The 13,093-nt window shown below is 45.2% G+C and overlaps 1 protein-coding gene across 2 annotated transcripts in view; it reads left to right on the plus strand.

Moving 5' to 3' along the window:
* Nucleotides 1-13,093, plus strand: part of Ythdc1 (YTH domain containing 1) — a 55,582-nt gene that overhangs the window by 24,715 nt on the left and 17,774 nt on the right. For both annotated transcript variants that reach the window (XM_055064834.2, XM_050167411.3), the window contains exons 9-13: nucleotides 1,836-1,945; nucleotides 4,727-4,780; nucleotides 5,467-5,521; nucleotides 7,213-7,330; nucleotides 11,181-11,265. In XM_055064834.2, coding sequence (XP_054920809.2) covers nucleotides 1,836-1,945; nucleotides 4,727-4,780; nucleotides 5,467-5,521; nucleotides 7,213-7,330; nucleotides 11,181-11,265 — 422 coding nt within the window. The remainder of the gene's footprint in view (nucleotides 1-1,835; nucleotides 1,946-4,726; nucleotides 4,781-5,466; nucleotides 5,522-7,212; nucleotides 7,331-11,180; nucleotides 11,266-13,093) is intronic.

Here is a 13,093-nt window from a genome sequence, read left to right on the forward strand (position 1 = left end):
GTGGCATTCTAATGTTGAGTACAAGGGTTTGATTTCCATTAAGGTAGCTGAATCCCAGGAAAAATTAAATGCAAAATGCTTATGTGCTTAAATATGGGTGCACAATAAAGTACCTGATGTGGTAAAACAATCTGTATTCATGCACTGCAATGTCGCCTATAGCCCACTGTACCTTCAGTGATTGAAATGTGCTTGCTTCAGAGTGTGTGGCATCTGTCTGTGGCCTGTTGTTGGCTATATGGGCAGGCATAAAGTTCAGTTCATTGTGTGTTCGAAGAAACGAACATGTGATTAAATTTGTGCTCCGCTGGCAGTCATTGGGCATACGTAGTATTTTAACCATTGGCTTGAATGCCCACAGGAAATATGCTACATGCATGTCCTGGGAGAGGCATTTAGTTGATTGTTCCTCAGCGCTAGTTCATAGGCAGTGCTAAATACAGTGGTGTTATGCACAAGACTGAAATCGAAGCATTCTACTTTCTTGCAACAACTGTGCCGCCTTTTGTTAGGCCTAACGGGGCTGAATCGGACTTTACGAAAATGCCGCGTAATGAAATACGTTGTTGTAGAGGTGAGGTGAGACTAAGTGAAAGGCAATTTTGCCATTCACCAAAGGCAATACCTGTTATAGAGATCAAAAATGTGGTCCTCACTTGGTACGTCTGTCAGCTTGTCATCAAAAATGCCACTGAGCAAAAGAATTATTCTTGTCTCTGAGTGAGATCACTACTTTCTGTTGGCCTCCACTGCACTGCAGTAGTTCCATTGAAGTGATGGAATAGTGGGCGCATGCTTTGCCGAGCAACTGAGCTGTTCATTTGCAAGTTAGCTTTTGACTTGGAAATGTTCATCCATGGCATGGGTGGATGTTATCAGAATCCATTTTGAAATAGGTGGTGGTAAATGTCACGAAACTTCTTATATTTACTTTCCTTCTGCACTTGTTGGCCCTTAGTACCTCAGTTTGTGTTAGAATACCATTGAACCTGATCGAAGTTTATTTCTATTTAAGCCTATTCTTTATCTTCCCTGGCTTTGTGCTACCAGTATCTCAAATTTTTTTTTACTGTTCTCCCTTCCAGATTAATTTTGCTTACCTCCGCTATCCTTAAAGCACGATACAGGGTTGCTAAGTCCTCGACCACTGGCTGGATTCTGCTGCATGCTGAGGAAATAGGCCTTATAGTGTCTGTTGTTTCTACGCACTAGACACCATACAGCCTGCAGTATGTTCCTTGGACACCCTGAACTGACTTCAACCAGCAGTGCAGTACCCTTTGAACTATTTTAAATCATTTCCATGACAGGAGTCGACTAATATGCCTGAACTTCAGTAACTCTTGGAGGACACTGGGAGCAGTGCCTGGTTACAAAATTTTAGCTCGGTGCTTTCCTCTGCTTTGTCTGGCAGAGTGCTGAGTAGAGAAATGCTTAACACGTTCACTACTGTGTGGGTGACAGTTGGGTCACGGCAGTTATTTCCACTGTGCAGCTGTGCTGGGCTTTCCTGCAGTGCGCAAGCGACAGCTTTGCTAGAAATCAACAGAGAAGAAGAAATTCTTGTTGCTTCTGATGTGACGCGTCGTGGCTCCATTTTGCTGCACCTTGAAGCATCAAGAAAGCACAAACCCTTGGTGACTCGCTGATGGGTCATTACGCACAGGAAAAGGAATTTCAAAAAGAGCCGCCGCAGTGAACGTGACATACAGGAGCAAGTTTGCAAGTTTCATGTAGTGATTTGTGCAGTGATGGACCAGTGGTGACTCCAGTTATGGAAGCCACTTGGCACAGCGTGCTTACACATTGTTGTGCTATCTTTTTTTTTGTTGCAGATATTTCTGAGCACGCTGATCAGCACCTCATGAAGTACTTCTTCCGGAACGCCAGGTTCTTTTTAGTGAAAAGCAACAACCACGAGAATGTTGTGCTCTCTAAGGCCAAGGTGAGTTGCTCGCTGCACCCGCTATTGTGGCATAGTGGCTTGGGTGTTGCACTGCCAAGCCCGAGGTTGGGGGATCTAATCTCAGCCACGGTGGCCACATATCGATGGGGGCGAAATGCAAAAACACCTGTGTACCATGCATTGAGTGCACGTTAAAGAACATCAGGTGGTCCCATTTAACCCGGAGACCCCTCACTACAACGTACCTCATAATCATATTGTGGTTTTGGCACGTAAAACCCCGGAATTTAATTTAGTTGCTCACTGTGAGAATCCTGGATTGTATGGCCATTTCTTTTATGTGCTCACTAACTTAAAAGTGTAAAAGGCAATATGTTAGAACCTAGCGGTCTGATGTATGACAAAACACACCAACTATTGGTTTTAAAGGGACCCTGAAACGCTTTTGACGATTTTCTACAAACGTACTGGGTCGTTAGGGTAGGTCCTTCTGATCATTAATTGACACATCTAAGTGCTCCGCGTAAAGCGTGTAATTTATTATAAGGTTTTAAAAATGCACATCGCTGCCGATCGTAGCACACTGCTTGGCGGAATTTTAAGCCGCCCCTACCCATATGACCGAAATCACCCATACGACGTCAGTGGGGCGAGCTATCTGATTGGCTGACCAGGGCGCGTGATCAATAATTTTTCCAACTTTATGGTAAACAAATGATCTTCGTAATAGTTGGAATGTTAGTTAATTTGTTTTTATAAAAAGAAAGTAACATAAAGAGAATGCACAAGAACAATTTTTCAATACACTTAAGCACTTCCGGCAAACAGCAATGGTCGTCTGCTTCTGTACAACATACTCCATTTTGACGAGAGCTCCGCGGTCAGAGTCGGTCTCAGTCTTTTCGCCAGCACTATGATTCGACTTTGTTGCCTTGTGGACTGCAAACGTCGCGACTGGCAATATGTCAAGCTGTGAGATCGTGTCCCTCTGCAAGGCAGCGTACGAGCGAACTGGCTGCTGCACATCGGACTGCCGCTATCCGATCGGCGCCAGGATTTGCGCGTTTGTGGCCGTCACTTTACACCGGAAGATTACTAACGCAATAGCGTTTCGCGAGTCCGGTATTAGGGCAAGCGCAAGGGAACAGGGTCTAGCCGCTTGACTGTGCCGTAACGGGATGAGCAACGAGATGAGCAGAAGGGCATGGTCTGCATGGTGCAGCCACCTGGTGGCACAGAGCTCAACCATACACAGTAGCAGCAACGAAGTGTATTCTTCTTTGCTGCTGGTGTGTATTTTTCGCAGGAGTGTAATCATCCACACATTGTTTTTATAAATGTTTAAAATGTTTTACACTTGGTTAGAGCAACATTAGCGCTTTGCTTGGCTGGTTAAGCGCTGCGCCAACAAGTGTCTGGACCGTGCAGACCGATCAGGCCGCTCACGTACGTCTACGCTAAAGTTCCTTCATCAGCTTGAGCTCATGCCTCCAGTCATTTGCCGAAATGACCAGCTTGCCTGTGGTTACCGGAATACCAGACACGTTTGGCGCTACGACAGAATGCTCGCAACGCACGCTGCTTCGATAGCTCGCGCTTGGGGTCGACGGCCAAGCGGCTAGCGGAGAGGTCTCGCACGGGCGGGGGCGGGCTCCAAAAGAACCGGAAGTGGACGATGTGACGTCACATCGTGACGCAGCACCAGTGAAGGCGGAGCTTAGCCCCGCTCGCTCGGCGAACGAGTTGAGGAGGAAAAACATGGCCAGGGAGAAGGGTAACTTCTAATGGCTTGTAGCTCCATTAATCCGTAACGCTTCACTTAAATTGTGGTGTGAATGTTCTACTTAAGCTGTACCCTACGCGTCTACAAAATTTGTCCGAACCGTTTCAGGGGCCCTTTAACAAGTTTCCAGCAGGTACAGGCTTCAACATTGGGAGCGTTTATTTTTTCTGAAAGGTTGTCCTCAATGGATTTTGTGGCTTTGTGTTTCACACTTAGGTGTGATGGAATTTTTTTTTTTTTTTAGTCAGTGTTCAGTGACAGGAATTGTCTTGTTCGGCTTTCTTTTTCACTGAAAATGAGAATTAACCGCATTTGTGACAGGATGCTTCGAGGTTATCCTGTCTTCTCTGTCCAGTTTTTGTCATGCATTGTTTTGTTGTTGGCGCTTTCAGCCACATTTGGCCCTTAGCACTGTGACAGATCGTGTGTTGTCATCATTCTATGTTGTACGTGTTTTCTGGCACCATTTGCAATCTATGGAAAACCTATTTAGTGTGAACAACCAACAAAAATTAGCCCTCAAACCGTAGGTTGGCAAAATAAACAAATTTCTCTCGTGCTCACTTCCGAAATATATTCTTTGCTTAGGGATCACTCGGACTCGCCAAAATTTTGCTCAGCCAGGCTAAGACTAAGGCTCAACAAGATTCTGCTCAACCAGGCTTACTTTGACTTGCTACATTCTAATGCAATGCCTCCTAATTAAAATTGCTGATGAAAATGAGGATGGCACAAATTGTACTCTGAAAGAGGGTACATAAATGTCTGGGTGTTTGTGTCCCTGCTACGTAGTGATGTAGTGGATTCTTTTTCTTTCTACTTTTTTGACAGTAATGATTTGTCTCATGCAAATTTCTTGAACAGCCTGATGTTTTCTAATTAGACTACATGTGAAATGCTCCATTGTATTTCTATAGCTGAAGTATTTTGTTAAAGCAGTGGTGTGCTATTAAAAAAAAGTAATACACTAAAGCATCTGCTCTGTGCTGTCCAGAATAAAACATTAAACCTTGTGGCATGCTCTTTTCTCTTTTTAGGGGGTGTGGTCAACACCGCCTCAAAACGAAGCTAAACTGAACCAGGCCTTCAGGGTAAGTTGTGCCCAAAGATCTCAGTGTTAAAAGGATGAGAAGAAAGGGGTTAACCAAGGGGCCCGGTTTTTATTAATCGTATCGTAAGAAGCCAACGAGCAAAGACATGAAGGACAACATGGAGAAATTGCTTGTAGTTGCAAATTGAATTAAAGAAATTATAAGGTAATGGAAATGAAAATGGATGAAGAAACAACTTACTACAGGTGGAGAATGATCCCACGTCTTCGCATTATGCGTGCGTAATGCGCACACGGACGCGTAATGTGAAGACGGGGGATCATTCTCCACCTGTAGTAGGCTGTTTTTTCATCCATTTTCATTTCCATTAACTTACGTGTAATTCAATCAGTAAGTACGAGTAATTTCTCCTATGTTGTCCTTGGGGTCTTTTGTTTGTTGGCATCTTACGATACAGTGTTGAAAGGAACACTTAACCAGTAATAAAGCCCGTATAACTGGAACATTTCCTTGCCTTTATCGGAAAGATGTGGCTATTGTAATCAGCTTTACTTCTGCTTACACTTAAAATTTTTAAAAATTAGTCTGTGGGTCTTTATGCAATTTGTCAGCAATAATCAGTGACAGAATACTGACTATTGGTTTTAATAGCCGACTATGCTGTACATCCTAGATGCCCGGTTATTCAGTTGTAAAAAATTTAATTTTCTCCTGTCGCATTGCAGGAGTGCAAAAATGTCATTCTGATCTACTCGGTTAAGGAAAGTGGCAAGTTCCAAGGTGAGTGCTTTTTTGTCAACTCCGTTTTGCTGGTGATTGCTGTTTTTACAACAATATTTGGAGCTATATTTCTAGAAAACTTGTGGCTTTGTACAGTGGTCATTCAAGGTCCGAGTAGCTGACTCGAGGTGCCTAGAGTAACAAGGGCTTTCTATGCAGCACTGAAGCATTTGGTGCATGCTGATCTTCAAGGGCATTAGTCTGATGTTTGCATGTTGCTACTTGAGGAATAGTGAAACCTCGATATAATGGACTTCAGTGTAATATTTGGCGTAACAAGTCGTTTTACTTATCATCGAAGGCCATGCAATTTTGACCTCAATATAAGCCAGTTTGTCTACCCAAGATTTTAATGTCATTGTTACTACCCCTGAAAGAATGTGACATAGCTTCTGTTGAATTGAAAATACCATATGTGCCAATGTTAAAATGGTTTGTTTCATGGTTAGTGGATGCACCACACTTCGCAGAAAAAAAAACATTGTCAGCAGAAATGTTGCAGTTAGCGACTTGGATCGTGCTCATTCTGGTAGGTGAGTAGCTAGAGTGTCGTGTTACTACGGAGCCCGAGGTTGCAGGCTTACCGTATTTACTCGATTCTAATGTGCCCTTGATTGTAATGCGCACCCATTTGCCTTGACCTAAAGAAAGAAAAGTCCTTTGCAGTACTGGGCACCTCATTCTTTCGTACAGGAATACAACTTTCTCTCATTTGGAAAAACAGATTTACTCCCAATACACTAAAGTTGCAATAAATAAAAAAGTCATAGTTTCACCCGAAAGGCAAAGCATCGATTGCGATAGCAAATTAGTAGACAGTGATATGAAAAGTAAGGATAGTTGTTTTACAGGCCGTATAAACTTTTAAACATTCGCTTACTGACTAAATTCACAAGCACGGTGTCACGTGCCCACAAGCAAACATGAACACGTCCCGCGCAATGACCACAGAAACTCTTCTTCAGCGGTAGCAGGAGCGAGTGAATTATGAAGCAAATTGGCCGTTGTGTGGCCTCTCGCCTCAATGTGAACTAAGCGACGAAAGCTCAGTGTGGTGCGCCTAGATGCATAGACACTCCATTGCAGATCACTTTCAGGATAGGTACCGCTTGGCCGTGCCATACGTAGCAGCCGCCGTAGTAGAACGCATCTCCTATTTGCGCAAGTCCCATATGCAAGTTTTGAGAACTCCGAACGGCCATGATGCGGCCCGATTCTCGTCCGTCTCCACGCACATTATTACTTTCCTTTCCATGAAGTCTGCATGTCCTTGCAGTTGGCCCCTCCATGCTGATAGCGCAAATGCAGACGAGGACAAAAAGGACGGACGATGCAACACATACTACAGCACATGGAGGAAGCTACGGCCGTATCGTGTACGAGGTGGCCATTTTGAAATGCTGATTGCGATATGGTAACGCAGATTTAGGGTAGTACTCGAATCTAGCGCGCGGAATTTTTGAACCCGTTTTATCGGGAAAAAAGTGCACGTTAGTTTCGAGTAAGTACGGTAATCCTGGTCGCAGCGGCTGCTTTCCAGTGCGAATGAAATGGAGAAATGCTTGTGTACTTAGGTTTAGGTGCATGGTTAAAGAGAGCCCCAGCTGGTCAAAATTAATCTCAAGTCTCCCACTATGGTGTGATCATCTGTAGAGCGTGCAATTTCGCTCCCCGTCTTCACTGTTATCCAGGCTTTGCACGTTTAGCGTCGGAGTCGAACCACGACTGCCCTACAATCCAGTGGGTGCTGCCGCCCGGTCTGAGTGCCAGGGCTCTGGGCGGTGTATTCCAGGTGGACTGGATCTGCAGGTAAGGAACAGTAGTGATTTGTTATCGAATATAATTATGGACTTGGTTTCATCACATTTGCAAAGAATTGTCCCACCTTAGGTGCCGGTTAGAAAATTGTTTCATTATAAAAAATGCAGAGAGGAAGAATAATAAAACTTTAAGAACACACACAAAAGAAATGTTTACATGCTTAAAGCACTATACAGTTGAGACCCATGATAACGAATTCTCAAAACAACGAAATATTTTCGTATCCTCGGAGAACACCCATAGGATTCAATGCATTTCGTATTTCTCGACAATGGAATGTCGCTGTACTACATTTACCTACCCACGCAAGGCTAGCAGGCTTGAAAATGTGCTCAAGTGCAATTGCTTTTCCCTAAAATTTCGTAAAATACCACCACATTACCGCCACCGCACACGCCGCCATTTTTGTGTACAGAAACAACCAAGCACCAGAAATGATCGTGCCGTAAACACTTCATGGTCGCCATCTTTGTTGATTGCCCGTTTGAAGCGGCAGTGTGTTGCTGCCTACATGAGACGACGGTTTTTGCACTCGTAGTACAATGTGTAATGTGCACCTTGGCAAAAAAAAAAAAAATGCAGCAAGAACAACGAAATTCACATCCCATGAATGTGGAATTGCTGGTGGCGCTTGAGATGGTGGTCACAACATGGAGTGCCACACACCGGGCCACGATTGAGCAATCGTCCGGGAACACTCATTCGTTGCTCAAAGAATGCTGGATTTGGTGCCCCCCCAACAGGCATCGCGTGCGGATTCGGCGCCGGACTTAAATTTGCATGAAGGAGCCGTAATCTTGATCTACTGCTTTCGGGTATACGAGATACACCAGACGTGTTGGCACCTACGGGCAACAGCGTGCGCTGAAGAAATGCTGCTGGATGCATGGAGTGCTGTTGCTTGAGTTATGCAAAAGTGATCGTACCTGCGAAAGCAATTGATCGAGAATACTGATCCACCATGGTGCTGATCGATGTGTGTGGTGTACTTTGTACTGTCGGCAATGTGGTTCTTTATCCTCACAAGCTTGCCCAAGAAGGCTAGCAGAATTTTCACAGTAACGTTTTGTTCTGTGATGCATTACCTATCTGTACTGTCCCATTTTGCAAAAACTAAATTCTCGCGAAAGTGAGTTTTTTTCATGTTCCCCTCCGATTTCATTATTGCGTGGTTCAACTTAAAGGGAAGCTGAAGGGTTTTCCAGAAAAAATGAATGAAGAGCTGTACGTAATGGTTTTCAACCCTCCGAAATCGAATATCACATCGAAATTGTGCGAAAGAAAGTGCAAACAGATTTTATTTCGACGAAAAGTGCAGCAGCAAACTCGGGACCGCTCGCGCGCCTTGTTTGCGCCTTTGATTGGTCTGGCGTCTCGTGACGTCAACAATGGTGTTCGTCCGAACCAAGCGCTGCGGCTACACATGAAGCACCGTGCAAGGTGTTTGGCGCTGTTGTTTTGCCGAGACGGTAATGGTAAATTTCGAGAGCTTGGGTTTTTCTGAGGAGTTCGGCGTTGCTTCCTGCATGTACGAGCCGATTGCGAGTAGCCGGCCTCTCGAAGAAGCAAAAGATGCTGGTAACAAGCAGTGCTTTCGACCTGAACGAAAGCGAAGTGTTAGCATCTCCTCGTGTTAGAAATGTTCTTTGGTATGTCTTTTGCAAAGCTGCATTCACCGATCCAGTGAGTTCGTTTCGGGTCAAACAACTGTACTATTATGTTCCTGCATGCCTCCTCGTGGAACATAAGCGGGGATGCGATCGTCGGCATTTGTGTGCTGCTCCGAAGCTGTTAGCAACCTACACAGACGGTTTACATGCGGGAAGAGTTTTGCGGCTCTTGTAGCACGTATAGTGACCTTCATCACCGCGTCATCCTCACACTACTCGCCGTAAAGGCAGTGAATTCCGTTGGCTACGTCAGACGGCCGGTTTTTCTATGTGCGTGAGAGAAGGGGGAGCGCAGCATCCTGGCGTGCACCGGCTTTCAAACACATGCAAACTTTACACTTGCACTGCATTATGGTAGCTGCATGTAGGCTGTTTCACAACACACGCGCAAATAGAAAATTAATGGCTTTTTGCGACGAAACCTGCGTCAAGGGTGGAAGATAAACATGCACCTTCTGTTCAGCATGCTAACACAATGAAGCTAGCAGTAAATCAAAATCCAGGTTTGGTCGAGTTCGTGTATTCAAAAGGTCTTTCAAGACCAGTTGCCATCCGTCCGCCCGCAGCCGTCCCGTCTTTGTGTGTTCGTTGCCCCGACCTTTTCGCGCTGCGTTTATGAAGCCTGCTAGCAGCAAGTCATACTCTCACTCATTCACGCATTATTGATAAACTCTGGTAGTAATCGTCGTCACGGAACTGGTTAGAGTGCAGCACTGTTGTTCTTGAGCGCTTGAAATTATTTCGATTCACAGCATCCTCGCACTTAGCTGAAAGCTTCTTGTCTTAAAGGTCGTCGCGGCCGCTGTTGTTCGTGCAACCGTCGATTGTTGTTCGTGCAAACAACGACGACATGATAGGCCCACCACTTCAATTGATGCTACGCACCTCAACTACCACTCTACATACACACAAAGGAATGCAGGGTTGAGCAAAGCAGGTTATGACGGCACGCACGCAGAAACAAGCACGGTCAGGCACGGTCGCAGAGACTGCGAAGGAACGGAACACCAGACCTGACGTCACTGTGCCGCGGTTTCCGGTCTCAGCTCGCATCGTCAGCAGCAGCGCGCGGCGCCCAACGGGGGCGGAGCGACAGCGTAATTTTAACTGACGATTTTGTCGCTCCTAAGTGAAAAATCTCCCCGAAAATTTTACCTGCATGGTTTGTAAGGTTCCCGCATCCGTATATGAGCGTCTTATTGACTTCGACAGACTCTTCAGCTTCCCTTTAATGGTAGTGTATGAGGAGCATTCATTAAGGCTGGCATAGAACCAAAAACTCTACAAGAACAGTTTTATTTCGACCCAGCCTTCTTTTTTGTTGACAGTCATCGACAGTCACTGTCAGTAGTTATTGTCAGATAAATTCTGCCGCAATATTTTTGTACTTGCAGAGAGGTTTCTGTGGCAATAAAGGGAAAGCTACAGGGGTGCAGCTTTGTACGCATGTGTTACTGTGCCAACTAGTCTGGCAGTGTTTCGCAGCGCTTGTGGTTTCTTGGAACACATGCCAAATTAACGCACCTTCCACGTATGACTGTTTTGCGCTTACTCAAATGCGGAAGAGAAAAAAAAAAAACTGAAAAAGAACTCAAATATAGGGGTGGGCGAATATTCAAAAAAATCTCTATACACATCTTTGCAATATAGAAACATTTTAATAACATAACAAACTTGCAAGACAACTGAACAACTCATTCTTGGTCGGCTATCCTCCTGAGCTAACTATAACTAGTTTAGGAAGTGCAGCCGCATTGAATGAACCCAAAGAAACTTGCTCCAGTGACGCTGACTGTGAGGTGTGCAGCAATGAGGCATGCTTCACTGCTGCACTTATTGCTTAGTGGGGCACACGAGCTGTTGACTGAACATCCGCAGTGCGCAGTGCCCAGTGAGGGCATGAGGTCACTGCACTCTGGTGAGCGTAAAGGTTTGTCTGTAATGCCCCGCAAGTCTGGGTGAAGTTCTAGGTGAAGTTTCCTCTGCGCCAGTTGGCAAACTGGCATTTGATGTGCTCATATAGCTGTGGCTACAAAGGCAGCACAAGAATGTGCAGAGGCAGTTGCCAGAAATACATGGCAAGCACAAAAAATTAGACCAGTTTCACCATACTTGCCGTCTTTGTTGCCTGATGCGTGTGTACTCATTGTTGCCTCTGTTCCTTACAGACGTGAGCTCCCTTTCACCAAGACTGCCCATCTGTACAACCCATGGAATGATGGAAAGCAAGTCAAGATAGGTCGTGATGGACAGGTAATATAGGCAGAGAGGATTGCGTCATTTCTTGTGGTTGCTGTGTGCAGCAAAATGTATATGCAGAAAGGGTGTAGTGGAATAAGGCAGTGACGATCAGAAAACAAATATAAATAATATATAATAAACAAACTAATAGAATGTGTGATAAACAAATTATATACTAAACCGATGAGGCAAAAAGAGGGGAAAGATGGACACGTGCACAGATGTGTATATATTTTCTCAGGCAAAATAAGTCTTCAGTTGTAAGTCAGCGCACTCTATTTCTTGACCTGTTAGTGCTGTTTTCGTTCTAAATACACATGCCCTTGCTAACTCTTCTGCAAGTTGGGTAGCCCAATTAGCCCCATTACACTGACTTCTTTCCTTGATGCCTTGCTGTTTTGTATTGCCCTCCATGGTAACCTTCATTCAATTGCCTTAAAGAAAATTGGTGCTTCTGTGGGTGGAAATACAAATTAGTCTGGCCATGTCTTCTACTTGCTGCTGGCAGTTTGCAGTTCACGAAGAACTAAACTGAACATAAAATTTTGTGTGCGACTGGATAAAAGAGCATTTTCGCTACAGTCGCCGACTCATTTATTGGACTCCAAAAATTCGGACATGCTCGATTATTCGGTCTGCTTTGTGGCACCGCCATTTTCGCCATGGACCATAATGTATAACAACTGCCGAAAGTTCGGACACCTTGCAACATCTCGTCTGATTTTTCGCACACTCCTTGAGCCAACTCGATCGAAAGCACCATGCACCGACCCTGACTGGTGCATGGTTCTTCTTGCTGAACGCCATTTTTGTTTTGAACGGAGCCTCCTTGGTGCCCCACGAAGTGGCGCTACTGCAAATCTCCGCTCATCATCGTTTCTGCCTGGTTCGTGGCTACAGCCATTGCTACAGCAGTTCTGGCCTCAGCTTAGTAAGCCATGTCAAGTTATTCCAGCAGCTGATTTGTTTGTTTCTTCGTGCACGACGCTGCGAGTAGGCGACGTTTTTCGTTTGTGTGAGTGGTGTCGGTGTGACAGCACGGCGATGTTTGCTTTGTGTGCTGTTTCGAGGTTACGGTGATATAATGCGGCATACAGAAACATAGCGTCAAGTGTCTTAACTGCACCGACAGTGCCCGCGCAGACTGCGCTGGGAAATGCTGGCAAGCGGGTGCCGGGAGGCCTAGGATTTGTCGCCTTCCGATGTGCTCCCTACTGACGCCGAAAATTTTCTTCCGAGCATTGCGATTCCGGACACCGTCTCATCTGACAGTTTCGCAGGTGCTGACACCGCTGTACTGACATGTGCAGAACTCGACAACGGCGCGATCATTCGTCAGGTTTCTGCTGCACCGCCGGACGATGACGCCGAGCCGAAAGATGATGCACCATGCACTGTGCTGCCGTCGCGTGCGGAGTGTGTACAAGCAGTGACTGTGCTTAGAGCCGCCTATAGTGACCGTACGACCCTTTCCGAGATTCAGGCTTATCCGATAGCATGTAAACGGAACAGATTTCTTCAAGCCTACTGCTGAGCCCGAATAAGTGCGTGGAAATAAAGGATTTAGTTTTTTTTTTTTCTTAATCTGCTTTTTCAGACACCTGTTTATTCGAACATTTCTGCAATCCCCGTGATGTCCGAATAAACGGTCGGCGACTGTACTTGGCTATTCCTCATGCAGATTTTTGCCTGTGCCATCTGGCTTTATGTGTTCGAGCCATAGGGTTCTGAAGTTTGACATTCGTGAAATAGATAGGCAGTCTTTTTAATAATATAGAAAGCTTCATTACACTCAAAGCACTACATTTAAAATGTCCATCGGATTGTCTCCATTGATTCA

The sequence above is a fragment of the Dermacentor andersoni genome, chromosome 11 (assembly GCF_023375885.2).
Source record: "Dermacentor andersoni chromosome 11, qqDerAnde1_hic_scaffold, whole genome shotgun sequence".
Taxonomy (NCBI): domain Eukaryota; kingdom Metazoa; phylum Arthropoda; class Arachnida; order Ixodida; family Ixodidae; genus Dermacentor; species Dermacentor andersoni.